This window comes from Chenopodium album, chromosome 16, assembly GCF_948465745.1.
Source record: "Chenopodium album chromosome 16, dcCheAlbu1.1, whole genome shotgun sequence".
In the NCBI taxonomy this organism is placed as follows: Eukaryota; Viridiplantae; Streptophyta; class Magnoliopsida; order Caryophyllales; family Amaranthaceae; genus Chenopodium; species Chenopodium album.
The window spans coordinates 9862664-9881230 of record NC_137849.1 but is presented as its reverse complement, the minus strand read 5'-3'; the positions used below and the strand labels follow the sequence as shown (position 1 = coordinate 9881230).

The 18567-nt window shown below is 32.3% G+C and overlaps 1 protein-coding gene across 2 annotated transcripts; it reads left to right on the top strand.

Moving 5' to 3' along the window:
* The first annotated feature begins 638 nt into the window (after positions 1 to 638).
* Positions 639 to 14505, top strand: LOC145584874 (potassium channel SKOR-like). 2 transcript variants are annotated; one of them, XM_081641660.1, is made up of 14 exons: positions 639 to 923; positions 1067 to 1347; positions 7411 to 7635; positions 7825 to 7888; positions 8124 to 8463; positions 9006 to 9301; positions 9423 to 9503; positions 10708 to 10806; positions 11146 to 11367; positions 11542 to 11730; positions 12190 to 12265; positions 12368 to 12662; positions 12955 to 13076; positions 13793 to 14505. In XM_081641660.1, exons 2-14 carry the CDS (start codon positions 1067 to 1069, stop codon positions 14032 to 14034), a joined length of 2532 nt encoding a protein of 843 aa, XP_081497786.1. In that variant the 5' UTR covers positions 639 to 923; the 3' UTR covers positions 14035 to 14505. The 2 variants fall into 2 exon arrangements, with proteins under 2 accessions (XP_081497786.1, XP_081497785.1); XM_081641659.1 differs by having other exon boundaries at positions 1056 to 1347.
* The last annotated feature ends 4062 nt before the right edge of the window (positions 14506 to 18567 follow it).

The window sequence follows — 18567 nt, the reverse complement described above, 5'->3', positions numbered from 1 at the left end:
TCTCTCCATCTATGAGAGTCTGTCCTAATTTTTTTGGGTTTTTTCCAATTTTTTGGGATTTTGATTCTGATCCATGGATGAGAATTTTATTTTTAGGGTTCTTATAATAATTGAAAAAGTGCTTTGGATTCCTATGGGTCAGGGATTTGTTATCAACTGGTCAATCAAAACATCAGCGCAGATTGAGGAGGTCTCAACTTGGAAAGATGCAAAGGGTCGAAAATCATTGCTCGAGTCAAGCTTGAAACGGTAGAGTATGAGCTATGCCAAATATGCAAATTAGTTATAATTTTAATTGTAAAAGTAATGATATTTTCTCTAAATCTGTGATTTACAGATCTTTATTATTATAGATGTCGTATGACTATTATTTAATGATATTATTCCCCGTTCAAAAAAATAAAATAAAGTTGTTTTTGAGTTAATTTTATAATATATTTTTAAAATTTTATTAATTTATCATTATCATCAAATCATAATTATATGTATTAATAATAACAAACGCGTTTATTTAAAATGATGCAGTTATTAAAAAACAAACGACGAACTTATTTTAAAAGTTGGGATCCATATTTCCAAATTGCTATAAACCATATAAATTTTACCCGCCATATAGTCATTAATCACCACACCTCCCCTGCCCTCATTCCTCTCTTTTTCAAATCATTTTCATTGCCAAAACTCGAAACAATAAAATTATTCAAATATACAAAGAAGAGACTAGAAATCATCGAAGCCGCTTTTCTTCACCCTCTTTCTCCTTTCTCACTTCTTCGTGTATTACCAGTACAACAACAAATAAACAAGTTGTTCATCCGTGAACTTATAAAAAAAACGAGATTGAGAAGACATTTGTAAAGTTCGTAGTCGATCGCATTTCCCGTGATATTTTTGAATCAACTTCGATTGCGATCATATTCAAGGTTCGTTAATTTCATCTTCTTTATTATACAAGTAATTCGAGCAATATAGATATCATTTTGTTATCTTTATTTTTCCCGATCTAGCTAATTTTTACTTGTATAGTTATATTACATTGTTTTAATTTTGATTAGAGTTGATTAAGATGACGCCGAAGAAAATAGTGCGGCTTATATCGGCGAAAACAATGTCGTGGAGTAGAGAGGATGATGATGAAGAAGGGGTGCATAGAACCGGATCATCGAATGACGAGGAGGATTACATGGTTGAACGGCCGAGGGAAAGGTTGAAATCGTCGAGGGGAAAGCAATTCGATATGTTGGTTAATGAGTTGAATCAAGGCTCGATTGTGTTTTGTCGAGAGGGATTGTTTGATGGTCTTAAAGATCTTTATCATGGTCTTGCTATTCATCCTGAAAAAAACAGGTACCAACTTCTAACTACATTCTCCATTTTTATCTATTTTTTGGTGGCATTAGTAAAAACAGAGGAATGATTGAGAGAAATGAATTATTGGTTAGAATTAAATTACTAGTTAAAAAATTAATGATATGGAGTAGATTGGGATTGGATGTATTGCTAAACGAGATTTTAGGGTGTTTATTTTTTGACGGGTTTAGAGTTAATTAAGGTGACATAAATTTTGTACAACCATGTTTGGAAATAAATAAATAATAGTAGATGTTAAGTTAAGTCATGTAAATGTTTATAGTTGAAAGACAAATTTGTAATCTCACTGTGACTCTATGAGTGTACAAGACAATTTCATTCAAAACTTTTAATTAAGTCTTTTTAAAGGCTTAGTAAATAAAAATTGTTATCATTATATTTGTTTTAAAATTATTAAATCGTAACATATTATCAAAGTGATTGAATCAAGGAAAATTATGGAGTATAATCATTTTGAGTAGAAGGAAAAAAAAAAAGAGGTGATTATTTTTGTAAACCAAAAAATTATGATCACTTTGGGCAAAATGAATAAATAATTCCAACATTCCATGCCAAGTAGTTATGCTCAACTCCTGATTATGTCTATAAATTACTCCCATCTTTTAATCATTTAAATTTATAACTCTGTGTTGAGTAAAAAGAAAAATGACTATAGATTTTATACATGCAATAGTCAAACTCCCCCGCAAAAGATTAAGAAACAAAATCAATTTGAAGTTCTAGAAATATCTATAATTATTTTTTACAGTACCTAATCCAATCAGTTAGATGGATGACATAGATCAAACACTAAAAAAAAAAAAAATAATGTGATTGAAAGATTTGGCTACAAAATTAGTAGTCAATCCTATTTTTTCAAACTATCTGAAAACATACTTATCCCTTCAACCAGCTGTATCAAAATTTCTAAAATAATTGATTTGGGTTTGTATCCACCACTAGTTGTGCCATTTGTGTACCTCACAAGTCATACAAAAATCCCCGCTATTGTTAGCTAATCGAGCTTAATTAAACTACACTAAATATAATTAAATTAAAATAAAAAAATATTAAATTGAGCTGAACTAAGGAAACATTTGTGTACCTTTTCACTTGTTTGGTTTTACCATGAAAAGGAATTAGTTAAATTTTACTTTTTTTTTTTTTTTTTTTTTTTGTGACAAATACTACCTTTGTTTGTATTTGATGAGAGTAAGGATATTTGTTACCCTAAATTTTTTAGAGATAACAAATAAAAGGTAATCATGGTAATTGTTACCAAACCTTCTCACTAAATACTCGACGGTATTACCATTCAAAAAAAAAAAAAAAAATACTCGACGGTATTAGTTTAATCAAATTTGTCTCTAATCCGAAAAATCTATATATTATATATACTAAAATAACAACCGCTGATGTCATCATTGTCTACATGTCACTTTTTTATTTAATTTTTTCTCTCTAAAATGCAAGGATGATGTTATTTTTTTTTTTTCCTTTTTAATCTACCATATTTAACATAGCTTTGAAAATATATTTCATTTGAATTTTTAAATTTTAAAATTTGGGTTTTCTAAACATATTATGCTATTTAGTTATTTATGAGTTGTTAACAAAGTTAATAATGTAATTTAATTGAAATTTTTAATTAAATATGAAAATTATGCACTTTTGAAAATTGTATATTCATATTTAATTAGAAATTGGTTAGGAAAAATGAGCAAGTTATTTTCTTTCATTACGTGTTAGAATTGTATAATTCAATTCTTATTTTAAAATCGTGCATCACACGGAGATAATCTAGTACACTAATAAAAAAAAAGCTCCAAAAGAACATAACGGGAAGCCAGGTCATTATCAAGTTGGGTCAATCCATATATATGGGGACGTAACATTTTGGGATGGATGCGGCCGACTTATGGGTTCGGAATTCAGATTAAAGGCGTCTCTCTCTATCTCCCAGCTCATAGTGTGCGATTTGTTCCATTGACCACTAAATTATTTGACGTCTCACTATACGCCAGGTGGTCTACCTAGATTCGTATACACTCATATACGGCTACTTGGCAATTACTCCGTATTATAATTGAATTTTTAAAAAAAGAATAATTACTTCCTCCGTTTTTTCATAGTTACAAACTTACAATAATTTGACTTTTACACTATTTATATATTTTACTTTGACTAATTTGACGATTTATATATAAATAAAAGTATAGTCATGTGGGATCTTATTAGATTCGTTTCGATTTGACAATTTTAATATCTAAAATTTATAATTTTTACATATTGATAATCAAAGATATTAACAATTTAAAATATACATCTGAAAGCGTAAAAAAATAAGTGTTGCAACTATAAAAATAACACAGAGAAAGTATTATACTACGTAATTTTATTTGGTGATCAATAATTTATTGGTAAATCTATTCCAAATGATTCAAGTTGTTTTATCACACCCGTCCAAACGCATGTGGCATGTCCAATAATGGCCGTGCAATCTCATTGGTCGCTACTTTATTTTTTCGTGTTACCGTTTGACGGACGCTTAGACCTTGTTCTCCTCACTTTAAATAAATAATAATTTAGTAAAAATAATTTTAGTTCAATAAAAATAAGTTTAGTTTAATAAAAATAAGTTTAATTCAGGAAATTTAATTTAATTTTAGTAAAAATAATTTTAGTTCGGTAAAATTAGTAAGGTCTCATTCACTTCATCTTATTTTTGCTAAATTGAAATTATTTTTACTGAAACAAAATTATATTTGTTGAAATTAAATTATTTTTACTGAACTGAAATTAATTTTACTGAACTGAAATTATTTTTGCTAAACTGAAATTATTTTTACTGATTTTCTATTATAATTCTTATTTAAAAAAAACTGAATTTTACTAAATTGTACTTATTTTTATTGAACTGAAATTATTTTTACTGAACTGAAAATAATTTTAATGAACTGAAATTATTTTTACTTAATATTATTTTTTTAAGTTGAAGTGAACAGCCTAACTGTAAAAAAGAAATATAATAAAGAATCAGTAATTGTAGGGAATATTTCAAGTATCCCATACTTGAGCCCTATTGTGATCATACACTTAAACATGGTGGCGTCTAAAGGGAAGGAAGATAGAGCAAAAGAGTCGCCAACAAGTTTTAGGAACTTGTAAACCGTTCACAGGGTGAAGGTTACACCCCTTCACGATCCATGAGATCACTAACTCCATAGTGGTCTAGAACCATGACATGATATTCGGGGACGAAGGTACAAATCCAACCTAAAATAGATTGAACCTGCCCTAAAAATAGGCCTTTGCTTTATTCTTCTCATATTCATGTGCGCTTTCTGACTAACATAAAATCAATAGGTTAACCCTAAACCTGTTTAATCTATGTTGGTTGAATATTAATGCACAAACAAAATTATTTATTGGCGATCACTTGAATTAAAATCACATTAGCCTAAACAAGATTATTAATTATTTTATTAAGTGTGATTAAAAGTACAAGTTCCCTTTAATTCTGCAAGAGAGGGCGTGATCAAGCAACAACAATAATAATATATCAAGCAACATGATAATAATGATAATCATCAGCATAATAATATTCTCAATAAAGCATAATATTAGCAAGATCCTACGCATGATACTAACAAGATTAATAACAAATCCTAGCATGTCACTAAACATTAAAGATCAAAACTTTAATCCCTAACATGATACTAACATGATCTTTAAAAGAATAAAAAACAACCTAAACATGATACTAGAAAGCAATAAAAACATCCTAACATGATACTAGAAATTAATATAATCTAAGCATGATTTCTATATCAAAAGAATAATTAAGTAATCAAGTTACTTACTTTGATGCCTCGTATCTCTTTCTATCAAAATAATACACACGTTAATAACTTAAAAGAAAATATTAAATCAAACAATTAATTTAAATAATTGAAATAGGGATTTGGGACCAAACCCTCAGGAATTATCAACCTTTCACGTCTAGGGCGAAGGCAACTTCGAACTTGGCTAAGTGTGTCTAAGTGTTGTGAATGCGGTATTTTATTTGAAAAGGGGAAGGCTTAGAAAGAGGGAGAAAGAATAAGCTTTTAGCTTAGGACAGAGAAGATAATATAATTAGATGATTGTTGATGATTTAAAAACGGAAAATATCGACCCTATTTATAGAGAAAATAGTCCGAAAACGATAGAAAAGAGTTAGAATTCGAATCGGAATAAAATTGGTTCTGTCGCAAATCGACAGGATATAGCGCGGCACGACGAGACAGTTTTTTGCGGATTTTTTTTATCATAACTTTTGATCTAGAAGTCGAAATACGTCATATAATATGTCGTTGAAAAGCTCTTGAAGTCTACTTTCCAACTCAATTGGAATCACATTAAAATCTTTTGTAGAATAAAAGATATGGCCGAAATAGTGGAAGGGTGTCAATTTTGAATAGAGTTTCGTATTTCTTTCATATATTTTTCGTTATAGCTCGGAATTAATATTATAATATATCATTGGAAAGATAATTTCAAGATCTATCCAACCATATAAGATTTGGATAAAAATTATGAGGCACGAAAATAATATCTGACTATCTTTGAACATCTTTCATTTCAAATAGGATTAGGACTTAAAAAAAGAAAGTTTTATCCAATTTTAAATTCTTTGATCTTATCTTTTCAAAAAGGATAATTAAGATCTTTTAGAAAATTATAGAAGCTTCTAATTAATCCTAATTAGTTTAGGAATGGGAGTAAACCCTTGGACCCTCCACATGATCATTGGGCCGTAGGTAAAATCCGGTTTGAGCCCACTTTAGTATTTTAGCCATAACTTCCTCATAATTCATCGAAATTGGGCTTATAATATATCGTTAAAAAACTCTTTTCAAGCCTCATCCAACTACACCATTATTGGACCCTTATCATGGACCAAACTAAACTGGACTAAACGTTTTTCATAAATAGGGTACAAAAAGGAATATTTTCAAAAACAAAAAGAAATATTTTCAAAAACAAAAAGAAATATTTTTGTTAAAACAAAAGCATTCACAAGTCTCTTTCACATTTCACCTTACTCGATTATCAAATGACGTGAAAGATATTCATCAGTGGGTTTGGTTTTTGGGGAGACATAATTAGGTGTCTACAGTAATAATTATTTAAGCTCAGTAAAATTAAAATCAGTTCAGCATAAATAATTTAAGTTTAACAAAAATAATTTCAATTTAGCAAAAATAAGGCGAAGTGAAAGAAGTCTTATTTTTGGATGATTTAATTGAATTTCAGTAAAACAATTTAATATAGTGGTTGGAGTATTAACAAATTGTTAAAAAAAAAAAGAGTTAATAGTTTATTGAAATTACAAGATGTACTGGTGTGAGAGAAGAGAAAGAATTTGGAAAATAAAAGTGATAATGGGTTAGAATGAAGATCATGAGAGGATTGTTAAATAAAGGCAGAAAAAAATAATACGAGTTATAAAGAAACTTTTAATGAGATTCAAATTCCTTACTCATGCACAGAATACATAAACAGATACATACCAATTGCACAGGGTTGTTAATTACATACGAATACGACATCTATGAGAACTTGAGAAGTTTTTATTTCATTTTTAGACTCGCCTCTTTCTTATAGTATAAAAGCCCCACATTGAAAGATAAAGTAAAGAACTTTCAATATATAATCCGAGTGATTGAAGATTTGAAGCTATAGTATTGTTTATTGGTTTTAGGATAGGTAAAATTGGTTTCAATACTAACTATGGCTTAGGTTTTATGTTGCAGGGCATTTGATAGAAATATTATAAAACTATTAAAAAACACAAATAGTAGAATTTTGTGAGTTAAATTCTGATTGAATATTAATTTGTCATTGTAAATCCAAGCAGTAAAATGTTGTGATGGTGCTCAAACACACACACTAGTGTCGTTTAAACACACACACTAGTGTCGTTTAAACACACACACTAGTGTCGTTCTACAATGCTTTGTTAGACAAAAAAAGGGTAAACTGAACCAGGAAAACGCACCATAATGGGAAATGCAGGTGGTACAAGGCATGGGACAAGTTTATACTATTATGGGCAGTTTACTCTTCTTTCTTTACACCCATGGAGTTTGGATTCTTTCGCGGACTACCAGAGAACCTCTTTGTCTTGGACATTGTTGGACAAGTAGCTTTCCTCGTCGACATTGTTCTTAGATTCTTTGTTGGATACAGAGATAAACAGACTTATCATATGGTCCATAAACGCCGTTCTATTGCATTCAGGTGCCATAATTTATCTTGTTTTTGTTTGTCTTACCAGTTTTCTTATAGTTATGTTATATTTTTTTTATCAAGATTCAGCCAATTGTAAGGAAATAATAAAAAAAAAAAAGAAAAAAAAAAAAAAACAAACAAACAAATATGAAAGTTGTTTCTGATTAAATTTGTACAAATTTTGTTTCCTACTTACAGGTACTTGAAATCAACGTTTATCCTCGATTTGTTAGCTTGTTTCCCATGGGATCTTATTTATAAGGTATTACTCAACACAGTTTCTTCAATCGTATAGCTCGATCACCTCAAAGTTGATCTCCTTCAGAGCTCAATTTACTGTAGGGACTCTGTGTGCCTCAAAACTTCATTTCTTCTTGAACTACGTATTCATTATGTACTATTATATTGCATGTTACATAAGCTGTTAAATACATATATCAAAACCATAGTATAAATGTACAATTCATATACTAATATACTCCATTATACCTTTGCAGGCATCTCACAAAAAAGAAATAGTGAGATACATGCTGTGGATCAGGTTGTGTCGGGTACGCAAGATCACTTTCTTCCTCCAGAAAATGGAGAAGGATATAAGGATCAAGTACCTTATTACAAGGATTATAAAACTTCTTACTGTTGAGCTCTATTGCACACATACAGCAGCTTGCATCTTTTACTATTTAGCCACTACAATTCCTGAAAGCCAAGAAGGTTACACATGGATTGGTAGCTTGACGTTAGGAGACTATAGTTATTCCCACTTTAGGGAAATCGATATTTGGAAGAGGTATACAACCTCTCTATACTTCTCCATTGTCACCATGGCTACTGTCGGTGAGTTGCTCTGTTTCTTTCTCGAATGTTAAGCATATCAGTTTGATTTCAACATATAAATACATGTATATTAGTATATATGATGAAAATGTGATACAAATATTACTATGCCGTGGATACTGTAAGAAATTTTGTATGCCTTGGCTATATAGCGTAAGCCATACAACTGATCATCTGGTGTGCTGTAAGAAATGCCGAGTAGAGACTATAGAATGATTACTAAGCAAATGAGAGGCATTTTATAATCCAAGGATCCAATAATATCATTTATTTTGAGGTGAAGAGAGTAATGATTTATAATGATAAGTCAAATTTGATTTACATTTATAATGATAAAAAGCTTTGGCAACAGTTTTGATTGATTATGGCAGGTCATGGAGTCATAATAAAGTGTGTTTTTAGTGTAAACTTAATGAGAGTACTGTGTAGTAATGTAGTATGAACCTACTTACAAAAAGATGTTACAGCAAAACTACTCATATTTGTGTTCATGATTGATTCTAGAATGTCCTTAACTCGTTAATAATGTTGTTATATTACAGGATATGGGGATATACATGCTGTCAATATGCGGGAAATGATATTCATTATGATTTATGTCTCATTTGACATGATTCTGGGTGCTTATCTGATCGGTAATATGACTGCATTGATAGTTAAAGGCTCTCAAACAGAACGATTTAGGGATAAAATGGCAGAAGTAATGAAATATATGTACAGAAATAGGCTTGACAGGGACCTTCGTAATCAGATTAAATCTCATCTGCGTCTGCAATATGAAAGTAGCTATACTGAGGCTTCTGTTTTGAATGACATTCCCATTTCTCTTCGAGCAAAGGTAATGTCAAGAACCAGCATTAAAAAAACTGCTAATATCTGTATCTGAGAAATTGGGTTGCTTTTGTTCCTGTAAAATCCTTACTAGGATGAGCTAAATATATACTCTATTGTTTATGCAGATTTCCCAAACATTGTACATGCAGTACATAGAAAATGCTGCAATTTTTAAAGGATGTTCTATAGCATTCATGAATCAGATTGTAAGCTCCTAACTTTCTATCTATTTTTTGACAGATTCTAATTTTCTGCATCTTACTGCTGTAACAGATTCTTGAAAGTAAAGCACAAATTATGCTGTCATACTAAAATGACCACTAGTTTCTGGGTGCAGCCATACAGATCAATGGTTGTCTACCTATGATCTTGTGTGTTTTGACATGTTTCTCATAGTTTAATACTTTAATGAGGAGATTCTGCAATTTGGTGATGAAGGTTAGGCCTTAAAATTTTCAGTCTGTTCATCACCAAATCATTTCCTTTAACATATAGGTTCAGCCATACAGATTAATGGTGGTCTACATATGTTCTTGTATGTTTAGACATGTTTCTCTTAGTTTAATGAGGAGATTCTGCGATTTGGTGATGAAGGTTAGGCCTTGAGATTTTCATTCTGTTCATAACCAAATCACATTTTCAGTACAAACTCAAAATTGATTTTTCGATGGATTTTTTGACTTTTACCACCAAAAAAAATCCAAAAATTGTTTTTTTATCACCAAAACTTTTAAAAGTTTTATTTTACCACCAAAAAAAAATAAAAAATTGTTTTTTACCACCTGCCGTAAAAAACCTAACGGGATTTTTTTAAATTCTTGATTTCGTGCGCAAAATATGTTCTTCATAGGTTTAGAGGGGCATTTTGGTTCATAGGGGCCAATTTGAGGTCAGAATTGACAAAAAATGATCATAAATGCCTCGTTTTGCGTGTTTAAAAATACCTCGATTTGCGTGAACACACAAAATGAGGCATTTTCGATTATTTTTTGTCAATTCTGACCTTAAATTGGATCCTTTAGACCAAAATGCCCCCTAAACCTAGGAAGAACATGTTTTGCTCACGAAAATCGAAGAATGTTTTTTTAAACTGTTAGATTTAACGGTTTTCTTAACGGTAGGTGGTAAAAAACAATTTTTAGAATATTTTTTGGTGGTAAAATAAAACTTTTAAAAGTTTTGTTGGTAAAAAACAATTTGTTGATTTTTTTTGGTGGTAAAAGTCAAAAAATCTTTTTCGATTTGGTGATGATGGTTAGGCCTTAAGATTTTGAGAAGGTTATAACCCACAGTAAGAATGAAAATGTGATTCCTGTTGTTCTATAGAGATAGACAGTTAGACACAATGGTACGAAATCTCTACATTGTGATAGTTGGATTATATGTTAACCTATGCTTTTGGTCTTGCAGGTGACCAGAGTTCATGAAGAATTTTTCCTTCCTGGTGAAGTAATATTGGAGCAGGGAAATGTAGTAGATCAATTATATATTGTCTGTCATGGAAAGCTGGTATGTGTACATGCTTCTTTTATCCCAATAGATTTATTTTGTAATACCCGGAATTGCAACTTTTCGTAATCTAATACTTTACACATGATAAAGTTCGCTATTCCAATTTGACATTAGATGCAAAACTACAGACATGGTTAATATTGTACTAGCTTCACAAGTGGCATTTGATGGAAATGACAGAGTTCATCTTTTGATGCAGTTCAGACTTGAACTAATGTACCATCATGCTAGCTCTTTTCTTTAATAATCTCTTTACATTACTTCTCCTGAATGGATACTAATTTTCGGATAGTGGTTGCAAGAATTCACATAGTTATATCTGTTGCTCTTCTGCAGGAGGAGGTAGTCATTGAGCAAGATGGGTCAGAAAAGACGATTTCACATCTTGAACTTAATAGCACTTTTGGACAAATTTCCATTTTTGGCAACATCCCTCAGACTTGTACAGTCCGAGTTATTGATCTCTGCAGGCTTCTGCGGATAGACAAGCAATCATTGAGTAATATTATTGACATATACTTCTATGATGGGAAAAAAATCTTTGACAATCTCCTTGAGGTAATTGGAGGACTAAGTCCATAAAGCCAAGCATATTTTGTCTTTTAAAGATCAATTTTGCTCTCCCTTTTTTATGTTCTTCAGATGTTGCTTAACCAGTAAAGCTCAATACAATCTTTACTTTGTAGCTAACTGCACAAGTAATATATGTGCCATTTTTCATTGATTTGATAGGGCAATGATGGAAAGTTCAACTTCAAGGAAATTGAATCAGATATCGCATCTCACATAGAACAACATGAATCGGAACTTGCTCTCAAAGTAAATAATGCTGCATACCGTGGTGATCTTTATCAGCTAAAGAATTTGATTGGTGCTGGAGCTGATCCAAAGAAGACAGATTACAATAAAAGATCTCCACTGGTATGTTGTTTCATCAACTATTCGTTACCCTTTCTTGCTTTTACTCTTATTCCATCTTTTTGGATTGTGATCTGGTAGTCCCTTGTATACTTGCATTTCTAATAATGGATACTACTGTCATAACCTTATCATGTTCAACAAGTTTATAAGTAATAGATGTCCCTGTATAAAGTTTGCAGTGACAACTTCGACATGAATCTATGTTATGTATCCTTAGCAAGTTTGTCATTGTAGTCTTTAATTTTTTGGATAGGAAATAACTTCTGGTCTTGGCCTCTGTCAAGGAATGCAGGAAACAAAAGTGATTGCATGTTAACAAAATATGTTTGTAGCTTGTAATCTATATCTCATGATTTCTATAGGTTATAATGATGGTAGAAGATTGTATAAATATGTGTTATATTTCTTCTTGCCTTGTGCAAACTGTGTACATAACCTAGAAACTTCTTTTGGCTACAGCATATTGCAGCATCTCAAGGACATGAAAACATTATTCTTTTTCTTATTCAAGAAGGCGCTGATGTCAACCAGTCAGGTGGCTTTTGCATTCAACTTCTTTGCTTTTTTCACATTTTTTTTTTTTTTTGTTATTTACTTATTTGGAGCAGAATCACTGATAAATTTATTCTATCCACAGATGATTTTGGAAATACACCCTTACTAGACGCTGTGAAAAATGGACATGACCGAGTTGCTGAGTTATTATACAGAGAAGGAGCTAGAATTGATTTAAAAGATGTTGGTACTTTTCTCTGTACAGTCGTTTTAAGCGAAAATCTGGAATTTCTGAAAAGACTTGTGAACAATGGGGTTGATCCAAACTCTAGAGATTATGATCGTAGAACTCCACTTCACGTTGCTTGTTCTCATGGGTTATATTTGATGGCAAAGTTTCTGGTAGAGGCTGGAGCACTTGTTTTATTGAAAGACAGGTAATAGTTCACTTACATTGTTGGTAAATTTTATACTTTACATGTAGTCTAAAGCTATCAATTGCAATGAAGCTTCCATGGTTATTGCTGGATGCCTTGACCTCACGTTTTGTAGCTGGTGCTCAAATAAATGACAGTTTCTGCTATAATGCAATATATACATCTTTTTGCTTCCTTTGATGGATGTCTAAACTCTGAATGACTGTAATGTCTACAACGATACATGAAGCTGCACTAGCCTTTAAAGCATACTTTTTTCATATTTCTGAATAAAGAAATCTGAAATCTGCAGATGGGGCTACACACCACTGGATGAATCCAAGATGTGTGGACATAACAGTTTGATAAAGCTACTGGAATCTGCAAAATCTACTCAACAGTCTGAATTTGGTGACCACGATGAAGAAATTCCTGGTACTGTTTAATATTGTTTCGAGTATTGTCTCATATATCCACTTTATGATTCCCAATTCCCTCCTCCTGTAAGATATAAAAGAGAAGTGAAAACAAGTGTTGTTTGAGATTTAAAAGCCACCTTGTCCTAGGTCTTATGAAAGCTGAATAAAAACATACCGTATCATTTTGGACCTACAGTTTTCTACAATGGATAGCTTAAACAGGAGCTTCGATTGTGGCTGCCAGTGTTGAAAATAAAGCCAGAGGAAAATGGAACTGTAGTTATCTGAAAGTACAAAAAAAAAAAAGAAAAATATGAATAAAACTGATGGTTAACATACCCATTCCCTCTCTGATTCGATAACATTCTATTCCTTTTACTCCAATTATACCAAATATACCTTAAGGCTCTACCTCAATACTCTCATACACACAGGTGCACGTTTCTGGATTTCATGCACAGGCTTTGTATTAGCCTCTACAAGGGAAGGTCTTGCAAGCTTTCGAACAAGCTTGGATGCAAGTTTCTTAAAAAGAACAAGAACTAGATGTTAAAGTTAGTGGCTTAGTGCATTTGCCAGAAGACTAATAAATTTAATGCATTTGCAAAAGGATTAGAAATCATTTTCCTAATCTTTTGAAAGTAATTAATGGGAAAGCAGTTTTATTGTCGAATTGATGTGTAGGAATAGGACTACATAGCTTGTAAATTTAATTATATTACTTCCTTGCAGATAAGAAACTCCATAAGAAATGTACAGTGTTTCCATACCATCCATTTGATGCCAAAGAGAACAGAACACCAGGGATCGTTCTATGGATTCCACGGACAATAGATGAGCTGGTAAAGGCGGCATCAGAAAAGTTAAACATCCCAACTGATTCTTGTGTTTTGTCAGAAGACGGAGGTAAAATACTTGATATCGAAATGATTGACAACGGTCAGAGGCTGTATCTGATAAGTGAAACAGAATAGGAATCTTTCAATTCCTTTTTCGCCTCTTCTTCACAGTTCGTGTCATGGGATGTGACAAAGTTTTACACTGGCTTCGCCTCTTCTTCACATGTACAAAAATTGGTTCATTCTTCCCTTTCCTTCATGTATAATAGCTGTATAAACAGACAGTTGAATTTTTGAAGTGTATTAGATTTAGTTATGCCATGGTTATATTCTGAGGCTGAAAAGATTGGGTAGATCCAAAGATGGGTGCCTCATGAGCTGATGGTTGGCGCGAACATATGTGAATGTACTAGCTTATTTAAAGTGATTGAACTGCTCCAATTCCGTGGATTGAAAGGTCATTGAAACATTTGAAAGATATACATATTGTTGGTTGCTATGTTTAGTAATTCAAGAGTTGCAAACTTGCAACTGATTATTTATGTAAATTGTAGTTCACCTTTTGAAAGTACATCAATTAATGAAAACTGCAATTGCACAATGTTTTTTATACACAACATTTTCAGGTATACTATCATATGAAGTACTTCATATATATTAATACAAATCTGCTGTATGAATTATGGAATTTTATGTACTTTATCATGGAAATTAAGCCTTAGCTTATGTTAATTACCCCAATTTACTGTGATTTAGCTCATCTAATATGTTTTTGTTAGCTAATATTTTAATCAGAGTTAAGGTGCCAGAATTTTGTCATCTTGAATGAAATGGCATATATGCAGATATGCTGTACAAGGGTGGGTTGTCAAAGATTAAGGTGACATTAGATTGTACTTTAATGAAGTTTGAGGATTGAGATTTCTTAAACTCACTCATAATATTTGACAGTAGTACCCAAAGGCCTCGTGTTGCCCCTTTTAGATTCGAATTCACAACTCGCAAAAAGATTTGTGAATGGGATAATAATACAATGGCCAATTGACCATTATTGCTTTTTGTATCGTTAAGCATAGTAGTCTTTTAGAAGACCATTTAATAAACTAATAAAGTATATTCAATTGCCACAAATACAGTAGCAGCCTTCTTCTTTTGGCAAGAAGACCAACAAATTGGTGAGCAAACCCAACAATAGAGGAGACACTTACACATATTGAAAATCAAAATTCCCAACCACATATGAATCCTTTTAATTTTTAAATTACCAGAGGAGACCGATGAATGGTGATTTGTTGAGCAACGGAGAACAAACCAACAAATTGGCGACTGAACTCAGATCGAAAATTAAAAAAGAAAATTAGGCCAATGATTGAACGAAGAAGAAGATCTGGGCAATGTAAGGTGAGAGCAGAGGTCGGTGGTTGTGACTCTGTGAGGGGTGGAGTGGATGGTCGGCGGCCAACGTAGAGAGAGAAAGAGGAATTTAGGGTTTTTTTAGTGAGAGTGTGAGAGTGAGTGTGAGTGTGAGTGTGAGATTAGAGTAGCGTAAGGGTTTTGTTTTTTTAGAAATATTCATAATTTTTGTAAAGAAAATATATTTATATTTACTATTATAGCCCTTATAATTCGGATATCGGTTCGGATATCCGATATTCAATATCCGAAATTTTGAAAATCAATATCCGCATCCGCATTCGATATCCGTTTTTTTGGATCGGATATCCGATCCGAAATGAAACTCGGATCGGATATCTAAAAATACGGATCGGTTGCGGATCGGATTTTCGGATAGTTTTGTACAGGCCTAATCATGTCAAACCTTGCAAAACTCGAATTTGTTGCTCTTGATATTACTGGAAACAACTATCTGTCTTGGGTGTTAGATGCTGAAATATATTTAGATGCAAAAGGACTTGGTAACACTATCAAAGAAAATAATACAACAACAAGTCAAGACAAGGCTAAAGCTATGATATTCCTTCGCCATCACCTTCATGAAGGCCTTAAGGCTGAGTACTTGACTGTTAAAGAACCACAAATCCTTTGAAGTAATCTAAAGGAAAGGTATGACCACCTAAGAATAGTGATATACCAAAAGCTCGTTATGATTGGTTACATTTAAGATTACAAGACTTTAAGTCCGTGAGTGAATACAACTCAGCCACGTTTAGAATTACGTCACAATTGAAATTATGTGGAGAGAAAATCACGAAAGCAGAAATGTTAGAAAAAACATACTCTACTTTTCATGCAAACAATGTTGTCCTGCAGACACAATACCGTGAAAAGGATTTTACAAAATATTCTGAATTGATATCTTGTCTTCTTGTAGCTGAGCAAAATAATGAACTATTAATGAAAAATCATGAATCACGCCCAACTGGCTCTACTCCATTCCCTGAAGCGAATGCGACATCCCATAGTGGGAAAGAGCAAAAGGCTAGAGATCACGCCATCAGTCGTGGTCGAGGCCGTGGTCGAGGTCGTGGCCGGGGCGCGGACATGGATATTATCGTGGTCAAGGTGGTCATTTTAGGAACTCATACTCCCACTAGAAGTGGGACAATAAAGATGGAAATAAGAATGAGAAGGATAAAATGAAAATATATGCTATCATTGTTGAGGAAAAGGCCATTGGTCTCATGTGTGTCGCACAGCAAAACATCTAGTAGACGTTTATCGACTATCAATCAAACAGAAAGGAAAGAAAGTGGAAACAAATTTGGTGTACGAAGATGGCGAAGGTGATTTTAATCACGGTGATACAACTCACCTGGAAGCGGCTGATTTCTTCCCTAATCTCGAAGAAAATAATTGAATAAATTATGATCCATTGGCGAATAAACTCTATTAATTACCTGCCATTTATTTTATTTTAGTATTATGACTTTATGCTTTATGGGACATTTGTTTTTGGACAATTTTATGTTTTCGGATATTTTATTATTATCATTATTAGTCATTTATTAATTTAAGTTATTTTATTTGATTTTGTGAATCTTATTTTAATTCCTTTAATTCTATTAGAATATGAATCCCTTTGGAGCTCAATTATCAATCAATGGTGAAGATTTATGTCTAGTTGATAGTGCTACCACTCACAACATACTTAAGAATAACAAATATTTTTCGCAATTGATGATGAGAGAAATTAGTGTAAGTACTATATCAGCCAGTACAAATATTATAGAAGGCTTCGGAAGAGCAAATGTTTTATTACCAAGGGGAACAAAATTGGAAATTATTGATGCATTATACTCCCCTAAGTCTCAAAGAAATTTACTAAGTTTTAAAGATATTCGACAAAATGAATACCATATTGAGACAATTAGTGAAGGAAATAATAAATTCCTTCAAATCACGAGTATAACTCAAGGCAATAAACTTATCATGGAGAAATCACCTACATTCTCCACTGGTTTGTACTATACCAAAATCAATACAATTGAATCACATGCTATAGTAAACCAGAAGTTACTGATGACTTTAAAGTTTGGCATCAACGGTTTGGCCATCCCGGTTCAATAATGATGCGAAAAATAATTGAAAATTCATGTGGACACTCATTGAAGAGTCAGCAGATTCTTCATAATAGTTTTTCATGTGCTGCTTGCTCAATAGGTTGCTCAATAGGCAAGTTAATACTCCGACCATCACTAGCTAAAATAAATTCCGAATCAATTACTATTTTAGAATGTATACAAGGGGATATATGAGGACCAATTCATCCCCCGTGTGGGCTATTTAAATATTTCATGGTTTTAATATATGCATCAACTAGATGGTCACACGTATCATTTTTATCAACTCGCAACCTGGCGTTTGCGAGACTACTTGCTAAGTTGATAAGATTATGAGCACATTTTCCAGACTTTCCTATTAAGGCTATTCATCTTGATAACGCTGGTGAATTCACATCCTAATCCTTTGATGAATATTGCATGTCAATTGGGATTAGTGTTGAACATCCTGTAGCACATGTTCGCACACAAAATAGTCTTGCGGAATCGTTAATTAAACATTTACAATTGATTGCTAGACCATTACTTACGAAATCTAAGCTCCCAATTTCTGCTTGGGGGCATACTATATTACATGCAGCAGCACTAATTCGCATCAGACCGAGAAGTCATCATAAGTTCTCCCCATCACAATTGGTTTTTGGTCAGGAACCAAATGTATCCCATTTGAGAATATTTGGCTGTGCAATATATGTTCCAATTGCTCCACCAAAACACACTAAAATGGGCCCTCAAATGAAGACTAGGGATATATGTTGGATATGTATCTCCATCGATAATTAAGTATTTAAAGCCAACTACAGGAGATTTATTTATGGCTTGTTTTGCAGATTGCTATTTTGATGAATTTTCCAACATTAGGGGGAGAAAACAAACAGCTGGAAAAGGAAATTAGTTGGAATGAATTATCATTATCTTACCTATATCCTCGTACTAAACAATGTGAATTGGAAGTCCAAAAGATAATTCATTTACAAAACTTAGCAAATTAATTGCCAGACTCATTTACTGACCCAAAGAAAGTGACAAAGTCACATAAACCAGCTGAAAATGCTCTAATTAAAATTGATGTCCCAGAAGGACAAGCCCAAGTTGCAAATAATTCTAAAGCACGCCTGAAGCGTGGTATACCCATTGGTTCTAAAGA